The 22,829-nt window shown below is 38.0% G+C and overlaps 1 protein-coding gene across 1 annotated transcript in view; it reads left to right on the top strand.

The window, feature by feature from the left end:
- Nucleotides 1-15,680, top strand: part of Sbf (SET domain binding factor) — an 851,001-nt gene extending 835,321 nt beyond the window's left edge. The window contains exon 36 of the mRNA XM_067143032.2: nucleotides 11,771-15,680. Coding sequence (XP_066999133.1) covers nucleotides 11,771-11,863 — 93 coding nt within the window. The 3' untranslated portion in view covers nucleotides 11,864-15,680. The remainder of the gene's footprint in view (nucleotides 1-11,770) is intronic.
- Nucleotides 15,681-22,829: the final 7,149 nt, after the last annotated feature.

A 22,829-nucleotide genomic window follows, 5' to 3' on the forward strand; every position in this document is an offset into this window, starting at 1 on the left:
GGACTTTTTCCTCTGGGGTACGTGCAAGGACATAGTCTACGCGCAAGCTCCAACAACACCACAGGATCTCAAGCAACGTATCATCGCAGCATGTGCTGCAATATCGAAGGAAACTCTTCGGTCTGTGACATCATCCCTCGGGACACGACTTCAAATGTGCATCGCCGCTGATGGTTAACATTTTGAGCACATAATTAAATAGATACATTGTGTATGTGGATCACTGAGACGCACGTTTTCAAACGTCACCTACCTCGTATCTTTATTGTTGTGATAATTCAGTCTCCAATCAATGAACGATTGGCCACGGGTGGCTTTGCCACATAAATTACTGAACTCGTTGCCAGCACGGTCTCTACATACAAAATGTCCGCCTCATAACAATTACACGGAAGGGACGTTGTTATATTCCTGTGCCTATGTCCTTAGGATCATTTCCAATGAAGTCTACCTCGGACATTATTCATTTGCTTTTTTAGAAGGAGCTCTTCCAGTGTTTTGTGTTATGTTTATTTCTCAACTCATACAGTAGTATGTACTGTACACTAAAACCAGTGACAATTATAGCTGTCGTTATGTTCCTTTCAAGGCAAAGTACTTAGTTTATTCCTTTTAAACACATCAACCCTCACTGTCCTGTCATGAGTTCGCCTGTCATACACACTTTGCAAATCCATCACATGTGTACGAAGTGCTTACATACCTGGTATCCATTCTGTGGCTGAACTCACTCCCAGGCAACTGCTTGCGCGTCGATATGTCCTTGCCCGACTTCACGCCGTCTGATGGGGCATGCAAAACCGCTCATGCTGTTCTTAATTATTATATCTCAAAAAGTAATTGTCCAATTTTGAAAATAATTACATATTTGAACTTATATGCAGTAAAGCTTTTAGGCCAGCTGTATGAATTTGTACCGTTCCATTTAAAAATATGGAGTTAGTATCAATATCTTGGTTATTAATCGCCCCACGAGACCAAGTAGCACGTTATTTTACAAGGCCCTGGGTACCATTTATGATTATGAAAACAGAATGCCGATATCTTTAATGGTTTAAAAGTTATTTCCGTGTAACATGTTCGGTGAATAACCCTGTATATTTATTGCATGTGTGCTCAGTAGTCCGCCCGATGGTATCACCACCTTGACGAAGGCAAAATACATTTTGCCGGGTGTTTTGGAGGCTTGCTTGTTCAAATGATCCTTAGAGCTATGCCGGCGGGAATATATGCTCCTGGTAGGGCCACCCAAGCCGGACAGGTCTAAGGTGATGATCCAGACTAAGAGTGATACCCTGGTCCTCCAGGTTGGGGGTTGGCACGTGGGGCTAACACCTCCATTACCACAAAACTACATATTGTTCAGAAACCAAATCGAGATAACCGGACGGTCCCAAACTTACGACGCCTAAGCGCGCTAAATGGCAACAATACGGATATATTGGAACATGGAATGTGAGAAGTATCTTTCAGGCCAGGGCTAGTAGGAAATTGGAGGAGGAATTACTTAAATATCAGATAGATGTGGCAGCATTACAGCAGATAAGATGGAAGACAATCGAGGTATCAGATCTACAGCACTACATTTTGTTCAATAGTGGGGAAGAAGAAAATAGAATAGGAGCAGGGTTTATGATCAAGAAATTGGTCAGTCATAATGTGATTAAATATGAAGCAATAAGCCCCAGACTATGCCGGTTAAGATTGAGAGGGAGATTTGCCAACATATCACTAATTAGTGTCCATGCCCCAACAGAGGATGCTGATGAGGAAGAGAAAGAACATTTCTATGAAAAAATGGAGCAAGTGTATGATAAGTTGCCCAAGTATGATGTTAAAGTTGTCCTAGGGGATTATAATGCCAAAGTAGGCAAAGAGAAAGAAAACCACCCAGTGGCAGGATATCATAGTAAACACCAAGAATCAAATGAAAATGGGTGGAAATTGATTGACTTTGCCTTTAGCAAGGAGCTGGTGATTAAGAGCACATGTTTTCTCCATAAGGAGATCCATAAAGAGACATGGATATCGCCGGACGGTCTGACAAAGAACCAGATAGACCCTGTGCTGATAGATGCGAGACATGCCTCCAATATAATGGATGTGAGAAGCATGCGTCGTGCAGACAGTGATACAGATCACATACTGGTGAGGATCAATTTCTGAGAAAGGCTGGCAATTAAACCCAGGGACAGAGCTGAGCAGAGCAAGATCTATAATGTAGAACTGTTAAGGGATGAGAAAAAGGAGGAAGAGTATAGAGACCGGCTGCAAAGAAAGCTACAGATGGGCAGAAACGGAGATGTGGACATCAACACAATGTAGGAGGACACCAAGCTAGCAATAAATACAATGGCACAGGAAGTACTTGGAGAGAGAGAGAAGGAAACAGAGTAGAAATAAATGGTATGACGAAGAAGTGGATAAGGTTCTGGAAGAGAGAAATCTTGCCCGACAAAGAATGCTACAGAGACCCACTCAAAATAATATGGCAGTTTTTAAAGAGAAACGGAGAATAGCAAAGACATTGATAAGGAACAAGAAAAGAATAGAAGAAAGGGAGAGAGTGGATGAAATGCAGAAGAATTTTGAAAACAAACAAGGCAGAAAATTCTTCCATGGGGTTGGACAAGTAAAGAAGGGATATCAACCCAGAGTGAATATGCTTAAGGATGAGACTGATAGACTCATTGTTGGGAAAGAACGAATTCTGGAAAAATGGGCAAAACATTTTGAAACATTACTTTCTGTCAGACCAATAAATGAAGAAAAAGAAGGATCAGACCATATGGAAACTTCAGAGAGAGATGAGGAGGGTAAATATGGAGATGAGTGTGAGGAGGAAGAGAGGGATGAGGAGAATGGAGATGAGGATGAAGACGATATGGGATCACTATCGATTGAAGAAATAAGAGATATTATAAAACAATTGAAGAGCAGTAAAGCCCCAGGGAATGACCTCATAACAGCAGAAATGATAAAACATGGAGGAGAAGTGTTGATGAAGAAAATACACAAGATAATTAAAAAGGTATGGGAAACAGGTACAGTGCCGGAGGATTGGACACTAGCAAATATATGTCCTATACATAAGAAGGGGTCACGCGTGCAATGCAAGAATTATCGAGGTATATCCTTACTGAGTATAGTATGCAAAATCCTCTCTACAGCCATAACAAAGAGAGTTAGTAGTAGAGCAGAAAGAATTATAGGGGAGTACCAAGCTGGTTTCAGACCTGGAAGATCGACGATGGACCATATTTTCACCATGAGAATGACTCTGGAAAAGACATATGAATACAACGTTCGACTAGGGCATCTTTTTATAGATTTTAAACAAGCCTATGACAAAGTTAAGAAATCGACATTGTGGGAAACAATGAAGGAGTTTAAATTCCCACAGAAGTTAATAAAATTGACTAAGATGACCCTGGAGAACAGCAGAAGTCAGGTAAAAGTGCAGGGAAGTCCGTCAAGATCTTTCAGAACTGAAGAAGGCCAAGGCAGGGAGACCCCTTATCACCAGTGCTATTTAATCTAGTGTTGGAGAAAGCTGTAAGATCAGTAACTACTAATCTGGATGGTAATATTTACTACAGACTGATCCAAATTTTGGCTTATGCAGATGATGTGGTGATATCTGCTAGAAGTAACGAGGCACTTACAACTGCCTTGAGGGAGCTGAAAGATGCGGCTGGGTCCTTGGGCTTGGAGATAAGTGAGGCTAAATCTAAATATATGGTAACAGAGAGAAATGGAAGGAACACTGAAAAACTCCAAGTGGATGGTTACACCTTTGAAGCAGTAGATAGCTTCACATATCTTGTCTCAGTAATAATATCAGAAAATGAAGTTGAGACAGATATTGTAAATCGAATTAAGGCTGCCAACAGATCCTACAGGGCACTGTATCCCCTTCTGAGAAGTAAAACCTTAAGCAAGAAATTAAAACTGACTCTCTACAAAACAATAATTAAACCAGTGCTTATGTATGGGAGTGAGGCATGGGTATTGACTGAGGCCACAGAGAGGAGATTAAATGTGTGGGAAAGGAAAGTACTGAGGAAGATATTTGGACGGTGAAGGAGGGAGATTTATGGAGAATCAGAACAAATGAAGAAATAAGATTATTGTATAAGGAGCCGGACTTGGTGACATCAATCAAAATGAGACGAATTGGATGGCTGGGGCATGTACAACGGATGGAGGAGGGAAGACTTCCAAGGAAAGCACTGACAGGACACCCTGGGTGCAGGAGAAGGAGAGGTCGGCCCCGGATGAGATGGCTGGAGGATGTGGAGACTGATCTGAGGACCGTTGGAGTCAGGAGGTGGCGTAGGCGTGCTGAAGACCGGGACGACTGGAGAGCTGTGATCAAGGAGGCCAAGGTCCTTAAAGGACCGTAGAGCCATGGAGTAAGTAAGTAAGTGCTCAGTAGTCCGTGTGTATGCTGTCTTTAATATTTATTAATTAGGGCCTGGGGATGGCTGTTATCTTGAGGATTGGAATGGCACATTATTGGATATTTAAGGAGAATTAATGTGAATGAACGCATAGACTTTCGCACTTCACGGTCCACTTTTCTCAGTTCAGACCTCAAGATTATTGCCCCTCTGTGGCATTTGATTTAAGATTAGTACCTCAGTAGTTTTGCTTTCTTAACTGACAAGAATTTCCAGACAGATCTTTTGTTTCTTATTTTGAAACTGAACACATTGTTATTGAATAGTCTCCACAAATCCTTTGGATAGCCTATAGGTGGTGGATGTGGTGGTTGTTGTTGTTGTTGTTGTTGTTGTTGTTGTTGTTGTTGTTGTTGTTGTTGTTGTTGTTGTTGTTGTTGTTGTTGTTGTTGTTGTTGTTGTTGTTGTTGTTGTTGTTGTTGTTGTTGTTGTTGTTGTTGTTGTTGTTGTTGAGAAAAACCTTCAAAAACATTTTTCTAATTCCTATATCAATGTTTGAAGTGAGCAAATTTCTTTTCTTAAAAAAGTCCTTCATTGTTTGTGTCAGCCTACATTTTGTCATCCTTACTTCTGCCATCATTAGTTATTCTGATACCCAATTAACAATATTCATCTACTACAGTGGTTACACAAAAACAAAGCACTAAACACAAAAGTGGGGGAAGTAAGAGCAACTACACAATGTCAGAAAACACTACACACTCAGCGAAACATCAGCTGGACTACGCGGATCTCCGCCAACAACATAAAACGTAAATATCAGTACGAAGGTGGAAGGAACTACGACCTACTGAGAGCATGGACATGGCTTAGGTTGCGGTTTCCGAAATAATTCACCGTGATCCTTAAATTTGAAAAATATTATTTACAAGTGAAATTTTACAATACATTCCGAAACAAAATCCACCAACTTACAACTTACGAACTATAAGCTCCGTGATAAATATATCTTAGAGGTTCTTTGATAATGGCTTCACTACAAGTTTCAAACTTCAAACCAACTATACATCTAGTTACAAATCCAGTTGTACAATGCAATTTAGTAGGTTAAAAGCAACGTAAAAAGCAATTACAATTTACAGTGAAGTGAACGTACTCTCCCAAACTCTAGCGTACATCAAGTGACACTGAACTACCAGAGGCAAACCCCAAGGTAAATATATTAAATTACAATCTACATATTTAGTGAAATAAGAAATGGGAATGCCTCGCAAACAAACAGGCAAGCCCAGCTGAAAAGCTAAGGCATCATAAATAATTAATTTGGCGAATCTAGGTTAGGCTAGGGCAGGCTTCTATACGAAATAGCAACCGAACATTACGGAAATTTTTGCCGGAACCAAATTCAAGAGTGCTTACCCAAAGATGGTCCATCCCGGAAGCGAGGCGTTGCACACGGCGTAAAACTTCAGACAGACCAAGACAGACAAAACAGACCGAATTATCACGAACGCAGCTTCGCTCTCTATATATAGGTAAACCCTGGCCTTGGAGTAGCCAATCAGAATGCATGAGTCCGCCCATTCCCACCTAGTTTCACCAATCACAATTCCTACTTTCAGTCACGAACTTTAACTAAACTTCTCGAATACGCACGTTCGCGAATCTTCCATTTCCAGAATAGTTAGAAAATGCCTTCTGGAACGCATAACCAACAAAAGGCAACACACCCTGTTCAAAAATTCATGTAACTTTCTGGATACTTCCATTAAGTACAGAACTGAAATCTACTTTTTACAAATACATATGTTACAAATATTACACTGTACAGGTTAGGTCGTTTCAAATAAAACATTACCACACTTTACAAATAAAGGCTTCAATAAGCATTTTCCACTTCCACTACATTGTTCACCTGTGACATTCATCATCCACTGAACTAGCAGGCATATAAACCTGCACTATTGTGGTAGTCATAGTAGCTTACCCGCTGCCCTATTTTCTTATTCATTGTTAAACCAACTCCCGCATTTTCCCTGTTCGATTTTTTGTTCTGGGCCGATGACCTTAGATGTTACAATGCTAAAAAGAGAAAGATGTTCCCCTATTCAATACAATAATAAATAGTTGCACTAATTAATGTTGCAACATGTTTAATATGTTATGGGCCCGGTTTCGACATATATCCATGTCTTCATCAGCCGATACAAAAATGGCAAGAAGTCAACACACAAAAAACATTAAAGGGTAATTGTAACACTTATAACACTTTTCTTGAAGAATTAATAATTGAAGTTCATGTAGCACTTTTTAGTGAAGATAATATTTTTTGTAGATATCTTAGGTTCTTGAGCACTCTTGCTGTAGATCTTGAGGTTAAAAAAGGATGCAGCATAATTCAAGATCTACAGCAAGAGTGCTCAAGAACCTAAGATATCTACAAAAAAATTATCTTCACTAAAAAGTGCTACATGAACTTCAATTATTAATTCTTCAAGAAAAGTGTCATAAGTGTTACAATTACCCTTTAATGTTTTTTGTGTGTTGACTTCTTGCCATTTTTTGCATTGGCTGATGATGAAGACATGGTTATATGTCGAAACCGGTCCCATAACATATTAAACATGTTGCAACATTAATTAGTGCAACAATTTATTATTGTATTGAATAGATGGAACATCTTTCTCTTTTTAGCTTTGTAATTATTAGTTCAATATGGATCAGTGATGAAGTTTTTAACTTTAAACCTTAGATGTTAGGCTCCTTTAAACAACAAGCATCATCATCGATTTTGTGTTGATAATACTGTAGTCACCTGACCAAAAATCCTGCTCTTCCTGCCATCGTACTTCACTTATACCAACTACATCTAATTTTAGTTCATCCGTTTCCCTCTTCAGATTCCCTAACCTACCACAACATTTCAGACTCCTAACATTCCACGCTCCGACTTGCAGAATGTCAGTGTTCATCTTCCTGATGATTGCCCTTCATTGTATAGTCCCCACCCAGAGATCCGAATGGGGAGACTTTTTACCTTCGGAATATTTTACCTGGGAGGAAGCCATCATCAGTACATCATTCATTCGTACAGATAGAACTACATGTCCTTGGGAGTTAGTTACGGCTGTAGTTTCCCGTTGCTTTCAACCGTGTAGCAATATCAACACAGCTAAGCCGTTTTAAATATTATTACAAGGCCATATCAGTCAATCATCCAGACTGCCACCCTTGCAACTTCTGAAAAGCTGCTTTGATGAACCATTCATTAGTCTGGTCTCTTGATAGATAACCCTCCAATATGGTTGCCCGTACGGTTTGGTTATCTGTTTCATTGGGATGCACATGCCTCTCCATCGTGGCAAAGTTACATGGTTCACAGGAGAGGATCCTGTAGGTAACACATTAAAAAAAGGACAAGAACAGTTAGTAAACTGAATAAGAAGACTGCAAAATGCACTACTAACAAAAATAAAATGTTCAAAAAAGTTATTTTTGATGTATCTAATTCCTGTTCTTACCATGTATCCAGTGTCGTAGGAATAAAAATAACCTGTCAAGAGGTGTTTCCATACATGTGTAATGTTAGTCAGTGGATTAATGCCATACGACGATCTCTTCGGCAAGCTGAGAAGCGCCCTCAATGTGGCGGTATGGGGCCTTGAGCATGTCAGTGGGCCCTCACAGACCATTGTAGCTATTGTTCCCTCTTGCATCAATGATATGTGGTGCTCCACACTTCTCACAACAGTTATTCGTGAAAATATAATTTGTCCACTTGCAACAGTTCACAAAATATGCTTTTTCTGAGATGCTACAGCCTTGGCCTGTAAGCTGATAACACTAGTCAACAAAAAAATCCACATTGGTAATCGCCAAAAATAAAATTATACTTTTCTAGACCAATTTCCCATGTAGATAACTGATACACATTCTGTTTCTTCATATCACATACAGATTTTAAATTGTACATAACACATTAAAAACAATATATTGATGGAGATCATCATCATCATCATCATCATCATCATCATCATCAATCCAGTCGCCCAGGTGTGGTTAACAAGCCTCCTCCACTCCTTTCTGTCCTTCCAAATCTGATCCATCCACCTTCTCCTTGGTCTTCCAACTGGTTTTTCTCTTTTCATTTCTCTTCTTGCTACCCGTTCTGTACCAACGGTTCTATATTTAGCTCTTCTCTGGTTTTAATATTTTGAATTCTATCTCGTCTTGTTTTTTAACCAATGTTCTTAAACATTGCATTTCTACTGCTTGGATCGTACTATCTTGTCTCGTATTAGTTACCAGCGTTTCTTGTCTGTATGTTACAATTGGTATGAAATACTGTTTATATAATGTTAATTTTGTTCTCTTGGGTACTTTGTTATCCCACATCCCATAAATGTGATCAATGCTACAATATACTTGTTTCACCTATCGTGTCACTTGACATCAAGTTTGTGTGGAGGGAAAAAATCTAAATGTGAATGTAATAAATGAAGTTTTAAGTGACGTACAGCAACCCACTTTTTTACGCATGTCCAGTAATTTCCTCAATTCATCTGTAGTCAGGAGGCTTTCTTTGTCTTCCCTAAAAAGTTCATACCGAGCTCGATAGCTGCAGTCGCTTATGTGCGGCCAGTATCCAGTATTCGGGGGATAGTGGGTTCAAATCCCACTGTCGGCAGCCCTGAAGATGGTTTTCCGTGGTTTCGCATTTTCACACCAGGCAAATGCTGGGGCTGTACCTTAATTGAGGCCACAGACGCTTCCTTCCCACTCCTAGCCTCTTCCTGTCCCATCGTCGCCATAAGACCTATCTGTATCTGTGTGTAAAGCAACTTTAAAAAAAAAAAAAAAAAAAAAAAAAAAAGTTCATACATAACCACTTGAAGCTTTTCCAAGCTTTCACTTTAGTCTCATCCAAATGTTCATCAAATTCTTCTTCCTGCAATAGCTCCTTGATCTGTGGGCCCACCAGAATATCTTCTTGTAGTTTAGCAGCTGACATATGGCAAAATGTTTCACGTAGATATTGCAGTCCTTTTGAATTTCTTCGCCCAAGTGTCTTTACAACGGTTTTTGCCTAGCCAAGCTTTATATGGAGAGGTGGAAGCAGTACTTTAAAAAAATATATATATATTGGTAGTTGGTGGGGCAGGTCAACTAGTGGGATGTGGTGGATGTTTTCTTTTCCTGGATTGAAAGCTTCTAGATTTCCACTCTCATTTGACATAATGTTCACTTTAATTTCAACTGTTCCATAGACGAAGGAAGCAGCAGAATTTTGTAAATCCTCCCTGCATACCCATCAACATGGCAACAACTTTCAGATCTCTGGTAAGGATTGTATTGAATTGATTTCTGTACTATGGAGTATGTTCATATTTCCATAGTTTTCTTTTAAATGAACAGATAGAACAATGAGTAGAGAAGGCTTTAAATTGCCATTATACAGAAGAATGGCCTTCAAACTTAGCTTGGAAGAGTCAATAAACATCCTCCGGTCTGAAGCAATGTACTGTATTGTTGTTTTTGTTCCTCAAACACACCAGGTGCACAATCGACCATCTAATTAATTTTACTAAAGGCTTTGTTTATTTTCTGTAATGACAGATTCTGACATAATCATCAGCAAGATGTTTCTCATTAAGCCTGGAAGCTAACTAAAAGTTCCACTTTATATTTTTGTAGTGCAAGATATGTAATGAAATTGTTCAAGTCATGTGGTTCAGAATGAGACACCTCAGGAATGTATTCAGGATCAGGAGCACATTATAATTTTTCACTATCAATACGTGTCATTCCATTTCGTGGATAATTTCAATATCATTTTCTGGAGGTTTTGGAATTGGTAAGCTGTCGTCGTACGGGATTGGGTGTAATAATATATTGGTTGTATGATTTTATGTTGGGGTTTTTAAGTTCCCATCATATAATTGGGGTGGCAAATGGCATTGTCATTTTCTTCTTTTGTACCCAGTCTTCTAAGTCTGTCAAACAAGGTTTACATACATGCGATGCCCACCCTTTATCGTGATCAGCAAGAGGATCATTAAAGTATAATTGGTATAATTTCTGAAGCTGTGGAGTGATTGTACACCATTGTCATTTCAGAGTGAAGGAACAGAATATATAGCAGAAGATTTTGGGATGATAGACATTTTTCAGGGTATGATAAGTGATTTAATCTGCCACAGGATAAAACTTATTAGTACTAGTATCTATCTACCTAGAGTTGATCCAAATGACTTTGTTTATAATTAGTAGGCATATGCTCAAATTAAACAAGGGATATGGAAAAAAAACTACATGCACTAGTATAAGATACTGAGCCTCACATTAATTTTATGTAAATTACACAGCACCACAAAATGTTTATATCATTATCATACAAGATTTGTTATTACTAGTGAGACAACAATGTATTGCATTCAATACACAAACTGTGACTGAGGGAGATGATTCCATGTGGATGAAAAGAATGACATAAACTTTATTTGTGACAGGAAGTTGTGAATCAACAGAAGATAAGAAGAAAAAATACGAGTGTCGCACAGGGAAGTCTTCTCAGCTGCATGAAAATAAACTAAGTGGAAATTATGAATAAATAGAAAACTATACGTGATAGGATAAAAGTGAAACCAGATCTGAAATCAGCATGTAAATCTATTCTGCACAGTACATTTACTTTTTTTTTTTCTTCAGCAAAATTTATTATCAATCAATATAATAATAATAATTTTGTGTGGCTATTTCTAGCCAAGTGCAGCCCATGTAAGGCAGACCCTTCGATGAGGGTGTTATTGTGGTGGAGGTTAGTGTAATGTGTGGTGTGCGAGTTGCAGGTATGTTGGGGACAGCACAAACACCCATCCCCCAGGCCATTGGAATTAATCAATGAAGGTTAAAATCCCCGACCCAGCCGGGAATTGAACCAGGGACCCTCTGAACTAATGGCCTGTACGCTGACCATTCAGCCAACGAGTCGGACATTATCGATCAATGTAATCATTCCTTTTTGCAGCTCAAAACGATTGCCCCTTATGACAGCAACAAGTTATGTGAGTGCAGACAACCTATTGCACACTTTTTATACCCACTATGCCAGCTCACGGCACTTAATGTATTTCATGGGCTATGCACTGCCGACTTCAAATTTAGTAGGTGGTCATTAAAATGTGATTCAACTTTATATGTAAGTATGGAAAGGAAGAGGCAAATGGTGAACAAAGTTATGTCTTGATCCTCATGTTTATGATATTTGCAGAAAATATATTTATTTTGTTCCTTTCTAAGTTTTAATTACTGGAAATTAGAAAAATAAAAGTAGTTTGATTTATTGTTGTCTTATTGTTTGTTCCCAGCTGCGGACAAGTCGTAGAACCTATAATTTTTGTGCAAGTGATGCAGCTACAGCACAAGAATGGATAGAAAAAGTTCAGGCGTGTCTTCAGTGAAAGATACAACTGTTGACTGTGATGAATGATATTAGGTTTCCTACTTCGTTTATGGATCACATTCTTGTTCCACTTACTGTTGTTTCTTGTCGTGTTAAAGTGTTACAAGTGCAAAGTGTCATAATTTATTACCAAGATATAGAAGAATACTATATAAATTTTAAGATAAGAGTTTTCCTTCCAATTTCTTGGATTATTTCTGTATGTGAGGAAGCCTCTATTATTAGTAAGAGTTGAGGGGACCACCAAAATGTTACTTCTTGATCTGCTTTCAGAAGGGGAGAAAATGTGTCTTTTTAAAAAGAATATGTTTATATATTTTATTTCAGAGAATTATTCTTATTTTGCATGGAAATGGTTCTGTTGGTAGTTGTTGCTTTGTATTCAGTCTACTAAATTTAAGATTGTTGATATCTCCTTATTTTATACAGAACCAAATATAGTGAAATTGTTATTCTTTTATCTCTGATAAATCTTCAGCACTTACTGCCCCCCTCTAATTTGCATGGAATTACAACATATATGAGTTTTTTTTTTTTTTTTTTAATAAAGAGCTCTCTCTTTCTCATAGCAGTTAGTTTAAAATTTCCTGTTTCTCAGAGAAGTGTGTTAATTGCCTTTGTTTTGTTAATTCCTTGTCTCTAATGTAAATATGAAGAAAGAACATTTTAAAAATATGTGCTCTCTACAAAAATGGGACAAAACAAACTTTTATTCTGATCAAAAATAGTTCCTTAATATAGCCTAATGTTAAAAATAATTCATTTTTAACTTACCAAAATAGGGTTCTAACCATTGTGGAACATATCACTTACTCTTATTTATTACAGTGCTGTGTTGGGTAGTGACCATTAAATATACATCACAGACGTTTAAAAAAAAAAAAAAAGAAATCATGGTACAAATAGAAAATTTATATATGTGTGTAAATAAAGTGAGAGATAGTTGGTTTTAGGCATCCTCTTTTGCTATGGAAATTAATTGATAATCTGGAAAATATAGAAAGTTACTGTTGATTTTTTTAATGCTGTGCAATTAAGCCATTTATATTTCTTAAGTTTTGGATGTATGTTATCAACATAAATTTTAAGCTGACATGAATAACTTCATATTTATGTGTGTGCATCCCAGTTAAACACATTTTCATATATTCTGGAAACCTTTCAAAATAATAACTTAATATTTTGGAAGGAAAGTACTTTTTTTTTTTTTTTTTTTCTAATAGGTGGTAAATATGACAAGAAATGTGTTATAGTTTGATAATTTTTGTGAAGTATGTTAAAAGATATGTAGTTTCTTCCTGCCTTGTAAATACAGTAGATCTCACATCAGCAAGCAGAATCTCTAAATCTGCAATGTTTATTTTTGTACTGGCATATTTATTTATTTCATATTTATTAGAATAGTCCTCACAGCTTTCCTCAACTCCTGTCACCCATGTACTAAATGTGATGAAAAGACAAGAATACATTTCCAGATATTTTTATCAGTTTTTTTAGATAGTGACCTGTATGTGATAGACATATCTATGTCTAACATGGGTGCCATGGTACCGGTACTAGCCGCAGTATCACAATATGGAGGAAGACTTGACTTGGAGTTACAGTCCTCTGCAGGTTTTACTGGCCTGTAGTTCAAACTTTCTACTAAGGCTGGATGTAGACATGGACTTTCTTTTACTGGAGAGTTTAAAATAATGGTACCCTTCAGCTAGTCTTTAATATTTTAATTTGCTGTAATGTAAGATGTTGGTGGAGAAAATAGAGATTCTTCACATAATATTAGTCTTCCAAGCCCATACTAAGCACACCCAGAGCATGCCTGTGTATGCTAGCAATTATTCCTGATTTTTTGTGTTTGGTGTCTGGAGTGAGGATTGTTGTGTGGTCAATGCTATGTGAAGTTGCTGAATGCCTATGTTTCTTTGCTGTTCATCAGATGTGTAGCAGACTTAAAGAGTATTGCGAGTTTGAATAATGCTCATAGCAACTTTTCATTTTTACATTTACATAGAATAATGAGATTATATTTCTTTTCATAATTATTTACAACCTTGTGAATAAGTGCTGTACATGTTCTGCTGTTTCTGAAATTATTTTTGGACTTTTTTTTTTCAGAGAATTTACTGTATATTTTTCCAGATTTCTATAAAGTGTCATTATATTGAAGAATCAGTTCAAGATAGTTCCATGTTAAATTTAAATTGTCTGTTGGTATTTTGGATCAACATAATAATTTATATGTTTTCTATGAAATATACAGAGATGTCAGAACTGGAATAACTAATAGATAATTTTGTAATTTCCATTTAAAATTTATGTGATTTAGGTATACCTTTCTTGAGAAAAGTAACTCAGATATTTTATGTCTTTCAGAATTGGATTTTGTTATTTGTTCATTATTATTTTTGCAAACTTTCCCATCTAGTTTCTTCCCTTTTCTTTTTTATCTGGAAAATACAGTGTGTGTGAAAAGCTTAAGGACACTATGAAAAAAGCACAAAATTTAGATTTGCTAGTAACACACATATTGAAAATTTTACAAAAATTTCTGAAACATGCTATTTTTAGTACTCGATATGTCCTCCTCTGACTTTTCGGCATACTCTCACTCAGTCTGGCATGGAGTTGATTAACTTCCTGCAGTCCTGGATGGTGATCCCTTGCCACAAGGCAACTAGATTCAGCTTCAGCTCTTCCTTGGATTTGGGTTTCCTCTTTTCTAACTTCAATGCCATAGAATTCCAAAGATTTTCTATAGAATTAAGGTCAGGAGAATGTGCTGGCCAAGGTAGCAATTCCATATCCTGAACCTTCAACCAGTTCATTGTGAAGCAACTCCGGTGACAGGGAGCATTGTCTTGTTGGAAAAGAAAATGTTCTATTAGCCTAGTGACAGATGGAACCATAACTTCCCCTAAGATTTGCACGTATCTCTGGTTGACAAGAGTACCATCAATCATGCAGAGTTCTGCAGGACCTTCATATATTATGCACCCCCAAATCATCACTTCCTCTCCTCCTCCTTGACAGCAGATGCAAGACAGGCTGGGAGAAACTTCTCTGTTCTAGTGCACCTTACTCGCACTTGTCGTCTAGGATAAAATTCGAATTGGCTTTCATCAGGGAAAATACATCTCCGCCATGCTTCCTTCATCCAATTGTGCCTCTGGAAATGCCACTGTCTTCGTATTTTCTTAGCCAAGTCATTTAACAGAGGCTTGTGCAAGGCTACGCAGGACATCAACCCAACATCTCTTAGATAGCACCCTAGAGTCTTGGGACTGATGTCAATATGCAAAGAATCTTTCATTTTAACCAAAAGATTATGTAAACTACCTCTACAATCTTCTTTAAATAAGCGAAGTATTTTGCAGTCACTTGCTTTTCTGCAATCTGCCTATAGCTCAGGTCACTCCTCTATATCCCAATAATCTGCCACTTCACATCCATACTCACTGATTTTTGACCCATTTTCAGCTTTTCCAGGAAAACCTATTTATATTTAACCTTTACACTCTTCCAACAAAACCACCAGTGATTGTTTCAGAAGGAGGGAATCAGCTGTTTGACCAGATTTACCAACTTCTGAGATTACAATCTAAGTTACCATGATAGTTTCAGGTTCATTTGCTGCAAATTTCAAATGCAGGAGAATTTTAGAAAAGGACTATTTTTCTCTCTAGATGAAGAAGAAATCTGAATTAGAATGCGTGGTATGGTGTTCACAACTTTTAAAAATAAAGTGATAAGTGCACATGAATCCTCATAGGTATGTCTTTTACCCATTCTAATAAACATTGGTACAGCTGCAACTATTTTGGAGTATTTGATTTTTGCAACAAAAGTATTTAATTTTGAAGGTGTTTTCATAAAAGAAATATTTTATAATAAAAGATTTATTGCAGCCAATGGCCAAAAAATACATATACAGATTAATTTTCTTCACTATATCTCACTACAGATTTTGTTCTTTTCAAGCAGTCCTGTAAGTGATATCTCCCACATTGTTTACCACAAAGATCACAATAGCAGTGTTCATCCAGTGAATGAAAAGACTATATTTTACATATCCGATGATGAAATCCATGCACAGCAAACAGAGTCATTGTGTGCCTAAGAGCGTAGTTGGAGTCCATTCCTTATTTATCATTGCGTCGGTGCAGTAAAATTCCTCCCAGATATTTGCCCTTTTCTCCGTCCTATTGTTTAGGTGTTTTTCTGAAGCTGTGGTTGTTGGTAAATGCAGTCTTAATTTAAGATCCTTGATGAAGAAAGTTTCCTTTTTTAAGATCGTAAACTAATCTTGTAGGAGTAAATTTTGAGACTGCTGGTGTCCTTTTCAAAAAACTTGCTTTTACACGATCTAATGTTTCGAGGTCTCTGGATGTAAGGTGTGTCCATATTAAGTGTTTGCCATATGTTACGATCGGTGCTATTTTCATGTGAAATAAGAATAATGCTGTTTTAATGTCCAGTAACTCTGGTTTGGTGATATCTTGAATACTACAAATAGCTGCTATTGCTCTTTCCTAAATGACGTTCTAGTTGTTTGTAGATGTATTCCTAAATATTTGAAATGATTTACAATTTACAATGTCTTATTTCCGAGAAGTATGTTATCTGATTTGGCTAATCTTCCACCCTTTCTAAAGACCATCTGTACAGTCTTGTTAATGTTAATAGTAAAATCATTTTCCTTTGCCCATTTCTCCAGGTTGTCTATTACTATCTGTAATTCTTCTTCTTTACTGGATCCTAAGACCATGTCATCAGCATACATGTATAGTACTACCGGGGAGTTCCTAGGTATTATTTTAGTAACAATATCTGAAGTGAGTACATTAAAGAGTAGTGGGCTTAATGGGTCTCCTTGTAAGACTCCATTTGTCTGATTTATGCTTTTTGACCTACTGTAGTTGTCCCATCATCTATCATAATTCTGTTTGAGGTCAGAATATTATTTATAATTGTCACCAATTGGTTATTTTTTCCTACCAACAGCTCTAGTTTGTGTATTAGAATTTCTCTATTTACCAAGTCAAAAGATTTGTTATAGTCAACAAAGACAGCATAGAATTTCTGTTTAGGATGTCATAGAGTTTCATCTATGTTATCCAACAAATTTGCTGCAGCGTGGAGTGCTGATCTTCCTTTCCGGAAACCAAATTGTTGATCAGGAATCTTGTCATTGATTTCTTCCTCCAATCTCTTTTTTAGTAAACTGGTAAATAGTTAACAGGTTATTCTCTAGCGTTATGCCTCTGTAGCAATCTGAAGATCCCGTATCTCCTTTAGCTTTGTAAAGGATTTTAATGTTGGATTCGCTCCATTCATAGGGAATGTTTCCTTTTTCCATACAGGTGTTAAATAATGTCACCCATATTCCTAAAAATGCTTCCATAGACAATTTTATATGTTCATTTAGGATACCGTTTGGACCTGCTGCCTTTTGATTTGCCATTTGTGTTATGGTTGCTTTTACTTCTCTTCCATGAAATATTGAAACCCCACATGTTTATCCATATTTTCTTTCACCTCCATAGCCACCGGCTGGTTTTCTCTGTTCAAGATGTGTGAAAAATGATCTGTCCAAGTTTTCCTTGGGATATCATTTGGGAAATGAGGTCTTCTAGCAGTTTGCGAATGGAATGGATTTTTGCGAGCTGTTTTGGCAATTATCATTGCTTCCCTATCAATAAATGCCTTTTTCTTCTCTTTCAAAAGATATAGGGACAATATGGGATTCTGCAGTACTTTAAGGACAGGAGAGAGCATTCGGTTTTCAGGGGGTGTCCTTAAACTTTTCACAGATACTGTACTACTGTGGTGTTAAAATATATATAGTAGTTCATTCAAAGGTATGCTCTTGTGCACCAGTATTATCCATTTAAGAAAGGGAACATATGGAAGCTGTCCACTCCAACTACACAGAGGGCATGAATATGGCATAAACATAGAAAAATGTTAATACACTTGGGTGGTTTTAGGTTGGTTCTTTTATTCATATCTCTTTAATGTGATGTCCAGTCTGTTGCTCTACCCATTTTAAAAATTAGTGGTTCTGTGACAGTTGTGAAGTCAGTGTGCTACGTACTTCCATTGCAGGTTCCTGGTGTATATTGTGTTAACATGTGCTGCATTATACCTGATGCCACTTTGAAACGCAAAGATATCCAGACCAGTTATTTATCTTATTTTATTGCTCAAGTTTGCCAGTACTTTATTTTGATATAAATAGCTTCCAGTATTTGCCCTTTTCAGTCATATAGTTGTCCTAGTAGATCAAAGTTTTAAGTGTCTGACTCATTCTGAGTTCACAAGTTTGATACTAGGAAGTTAAAGATTTTAAAGGGCGGCTGAAAATAGTCTTACTCCACGTCATACACATAAAAGACCTCCAGTAACACTCCTTACTCCCGTGGAACAAAATTAATTCAGACTTAGGAACTGTCCAGTAGAGTTCTGTTTCACTGCTGGGTGCAATGTCAAAATTGGGGTGCAGGCTGCCTAAATGGCTCCAGTTCAGCTGACAGTTGTTACCATTGTTGATCATGTTATTTCATAGTTTTCTTGTACTGATGGGAGTAATAAACTTGTTTTTTGCCCCTTAAAATTACAGTCATTACCATCTTCCTCTACTCTGGATCAGTATTGTGAATGTATGTTCTTTTGTTCTCTTCCTTTAATGTGTTATTCTTTTTTCAAATTCAGAAACATATATTCAGAATTGTGCAATATTATGTTGCAAAATGTTGGCCATGTTCAACAGTATTCATAAATATTTTTTCCTTTAGATTTCTGTGTGTTTTTATATCTGGCTGTCAATTTGCTGTAACTTATTTCATTAACTTTTCTTAATGCTTGCTATTTTATAGTATACAATGAAGATAATTAATTAGCAGCTATCACAATAGTTCTGTTTCCACTCTCAGTACTACCGGGCGAGTTGGCCGTGCGCGTAGAGGCGCGCGGCTGTGAGCTTGCATCCGGGAGATAGTAGGTTCGAATCCCACTATCGGCAGCCCTGAAGATGGTTTTCCGTGGTTTCCCATTTTCACACCAGGCAAATGCTGGGGCTGTACCTTAATTAAGGCCACGGCCGCTTCCTTCCATCTCCTAGGCCTTTCCTATCCCATCGTCGCCATAAGACCTATCTGTGTCGGTGCGACGTAAAGCCCCTAGCAAAAAAAAGTCTCAGTACTATTTTGGAATTGGTATTAATATCAATTACGATACAAAAAATACATGGATTTAAAACCAGGATTTGATAGTGAGCGACAAATAAGTGTTGTATAAATAGATTTTTAATAAGTTGTATTGTATTTACATCTTTTGACAGTGATATTTGAAACCAATTTATGGTTATAAAATCTATTATAATGAGCTTGTCAATCCATCAGAATACTTGTTTTAAATTGGATAAAAGGATTCTAGTTTCAGGTGATGTCAGTCATTGCAATAAGATTATCAAGAGTAATAAACATCAGGTTTCTCTTGTTTTCAGTTATTGGATTAGAGTTCCTTACATATTCCTTTCTGCACTCAGAATCAGAGAGGGTGGAATAAAATCACTTTCCCCAAAAATTTGGAACCTTAGATTGCTCATTTCTTTAAAAAGTTTGTTCAAAATGATACATAGTTCACATTGTTTAGGCACAGATTTACAGAGGGCAGAACATAACTGATGATTATTGTTTTTCTCAAATGTGAACAAGTGTGAAAACGCAGATGGTGATGGTTTTAGTTTCCATCAATTTGTTCTAAAACCATTCTTCATTCTGTTAAGAATGATTACAGCACCATCACATGGGAATTTCAATAGTGGTTTTTTTTTTTTTAATGTGAAGTTTGTTACTTTGTGTATTGGTTATCACGGGTTTACTCTTGGCATAAAATATCCAGCTCTGTGTATTACTAATTTTTCTGATGATCATTTTTACTATTTCCTTTAAGTATCAGATATTTAGTCATTTCTTATGAGAATACTTTGTGGTACAGTGATGTTATAGTAACTGGAGTTCGAAACCTCTAATGCAACAAACATGGAGGATAGTCATTGAAGAGTGCTCTTTAGATTTTGGGTTCCAAGAAACCCTCAGTATATACTCCTTATGTGAATGATATTACAAGAGATTTGATTATTTTATAACTTCTTCTTGTAGTGCCTTCTCCATTACTGAGGGTTGGCCACAATCACAACGAAGTCTGTACGATGTTCGGCTATCCTCATCAGTCTATTAGAATCTAGTCCTGTCCAATCCCATAAATTCCTAAATTCCTCAGCCAAGAGTGTTTCTTTCAACTGTGACCCCTAGGTCCATCAATTTTACCCTGCATGATCAATTAAAGTAGAGTAGACTCCCTCTAGTTCGGCCACCTCAGGACTGGACCCTAGGCCGGACTAATGGACAATATGCTATAAATACCAATATTTAGCTTAAGTGAAATACAGTATATACGAGGGTTGGGGCAAAAGTCATGGCAACTATTTTTTTTTTTTTCTTGAAGATACTAGTCTGGTTGGAAAATGTGACATATACAGATGAAAGGACAAGGTGTTAACTACATGTGTGGACAATGAATAGCACTGAAATATTGTAACACACTTATTTATTATAGTAGTATATAGGGCAATATGGCCTTCCCAGTGCAAAAGAATGACACCACAGTACACATAAAGTTGACATGACAAACCTGGGCCTAAAGACCCTCAAAGTAGTCCCCTGCTACTGACACCACACGCTGCCAACGATGTGGGAGGCGCTGAATACCATCTGCCTCAGCATTTGCCACACCATGTGTGGATCGTGTCACCTGTTGGCGCACAGCATTTAGCAGTGTGCTTTTGTGTTGCAAACCACCTACCATGTATTGGTTCCTTAATCTTTCGAATGAGATCGAAGTCACAGGGCGAAATGTCGGGAGAGTACGGTGAGTGCTCCAGTTCTTCCCATCCCCAACGTTGCAGTAGCTGCCCTACACACTCTGCTTCATGTGGTTTTGCATTCTCGTGCAGGATTATTGCACTGTCCACAAGATCCGGACGTTTCTCCCAAACGCCACGTCATACCTGTCGCACCAGGAAGTCCCTGTAGTACTGTGCGGTCACTCTTTTGCCATGTGGAACAAAGTTGCAAACAATGACACCCCTGATGTCATACACGAAGATCACCATCAATTTGACTGGGGAAGGATTCTGACGGACCTTCTGCCTCCTTGGTGATCCAGTATGTCGCCACTCAGCGGACTGACGTTTCAGTTCTGGTTCGTATGCCCTGGCCCAAAATTCATCGATGGCGATTATTCATGACAAGAATTGATCACCGTCCTGTTGCCAGCGTGCAAGGTGGTTGGAGCATATTGCACAGCGCCCCCACCTTTGAACTTCCGTCAGTGCATACGGTACCCACCGCGATGCGATTTTGCGCTGTTGCAGCTCGTTACGCAATATCCTGTGGATGGTGTGTTTCTCAATGTCACTTGCCCTCTGTAACTCCAGTAGCGTCCATCGTCTGTCTTCATCCAGGAGCTACTCGATGACGGCACGTGCCACGTCGGTCCGCACACTGACAGGTCGTCCCGAACGTTGCTCATCATTGGTTAACACACGCCCTTGCTGAAACTTTCCTACCCACCGTGCTATTGTACGGTATGGTAGGGCATTATTCCTAAGGGCTTCCACTAATTCACTGTGACATTCCATCGCATTTCTCCCATGGAGAAGGGCTATTTTGATGTAAGCACGCTGCTCAACACGGGTTACTTCCATCTCGCACGACACTCATCAACTGACTGATTTCACAGCCCTCGCTGGGCTACCACAAGCTATCACAGAGCCATCTGTTGTTCTGCATACACACTATGCCTGAAGAACTACCACACGACACATATACGTTTGTGATCCGTTCCCATATCTACAAGAAAAAAATAGTTGCCATGACTTTTGCCCCAATCCTCATAAATGTTTGTTTGTTTGTTTGTCCAACCCTTGTCCCGTTTCCCTACGGGGTCGGGTATGAGGTGAGATGAATTTGTCGTGGCGGTTTTTTATGACCGGATGCCCTTCCTGACGTCAACCTCATCAGAGGAGTTAATGAGAGATGAAATGAATGACGTGATATATGATAGTAGGGAGAGGGTGAAACCCGGTGCCGGCACATAGCCTACTCCTGTCGAATAGCACCAAGGGGTCTGCTCAAGGCTTAACGTCCCCATCCGACGGACGAATCACCATCAACAGCGTCATATGCCCTCACTCCATATGAGCACTGCGGAGAGGTTTGGAATTTAATCCAGGCTTTTGGCACGCAATCTAGTGATTAGAAATTGTATACCACCACTTCCCCTACCCTGCCGGCCAACATTCTGATGGTGAAATTTTTTTCGACCAACGGGACTCGAACCGGCTAACCTCGGTGTTAGACCGTTTTTAGACTTCAGCGCCTTAACGATCATGGCCACCAGGCGGGCTCCCCCAATCCTCATAAATAAAGAACCAATTATAAGGCAAGTAGTATTAATGTGTCTTTACTAAGTGTACTCACCTGAAATGAGTTCTCCATACACTATTGAAGTTTCACTCCCGGTGAGAGATAAACACTTGCGGTGGAAAATTAAATACCGAAAAACATATTACAAAAATTTGGAATTTAATTTGTAAAGATATACTAGCACCTCATATCAAATCACAGACTGTTGTAAACGAAAGGAACTCGCATTACAATGTAGTACTGTCTCATAAACTAAGCAGAATTCAAAAATTAAAAGAAATCGGTAATCATTTTTTTTTGTTTGTCAATTGCTTTTTAGAAACAAAATCACACCACTTCTTTATAAACATTACATCAACTGCTGTTGCTTCTGTCTTCTGCTCGATATAAATCGCTGCCAATTGTAAAGCTGCACTTCCATCAACGTGACTCATTTTTCCTTTATTTTCTTTTTCATCATCTACTGCTTCTACC

This window comes from Anabrus simplex, chromosome 3 (genome assembly GCF_040414725.1).
Source record: "Anabrus simplex isolate iqAnaSimp1 chromosome 3, ASM4041472v1, whole genome shotgun sequence".
Lineage (NCBI taxonomy): Eukaryota > Metazoa > Arthropoda > Insecta > Orthoptera > Tettigoniidae > Anabrus > Anabrus simplex.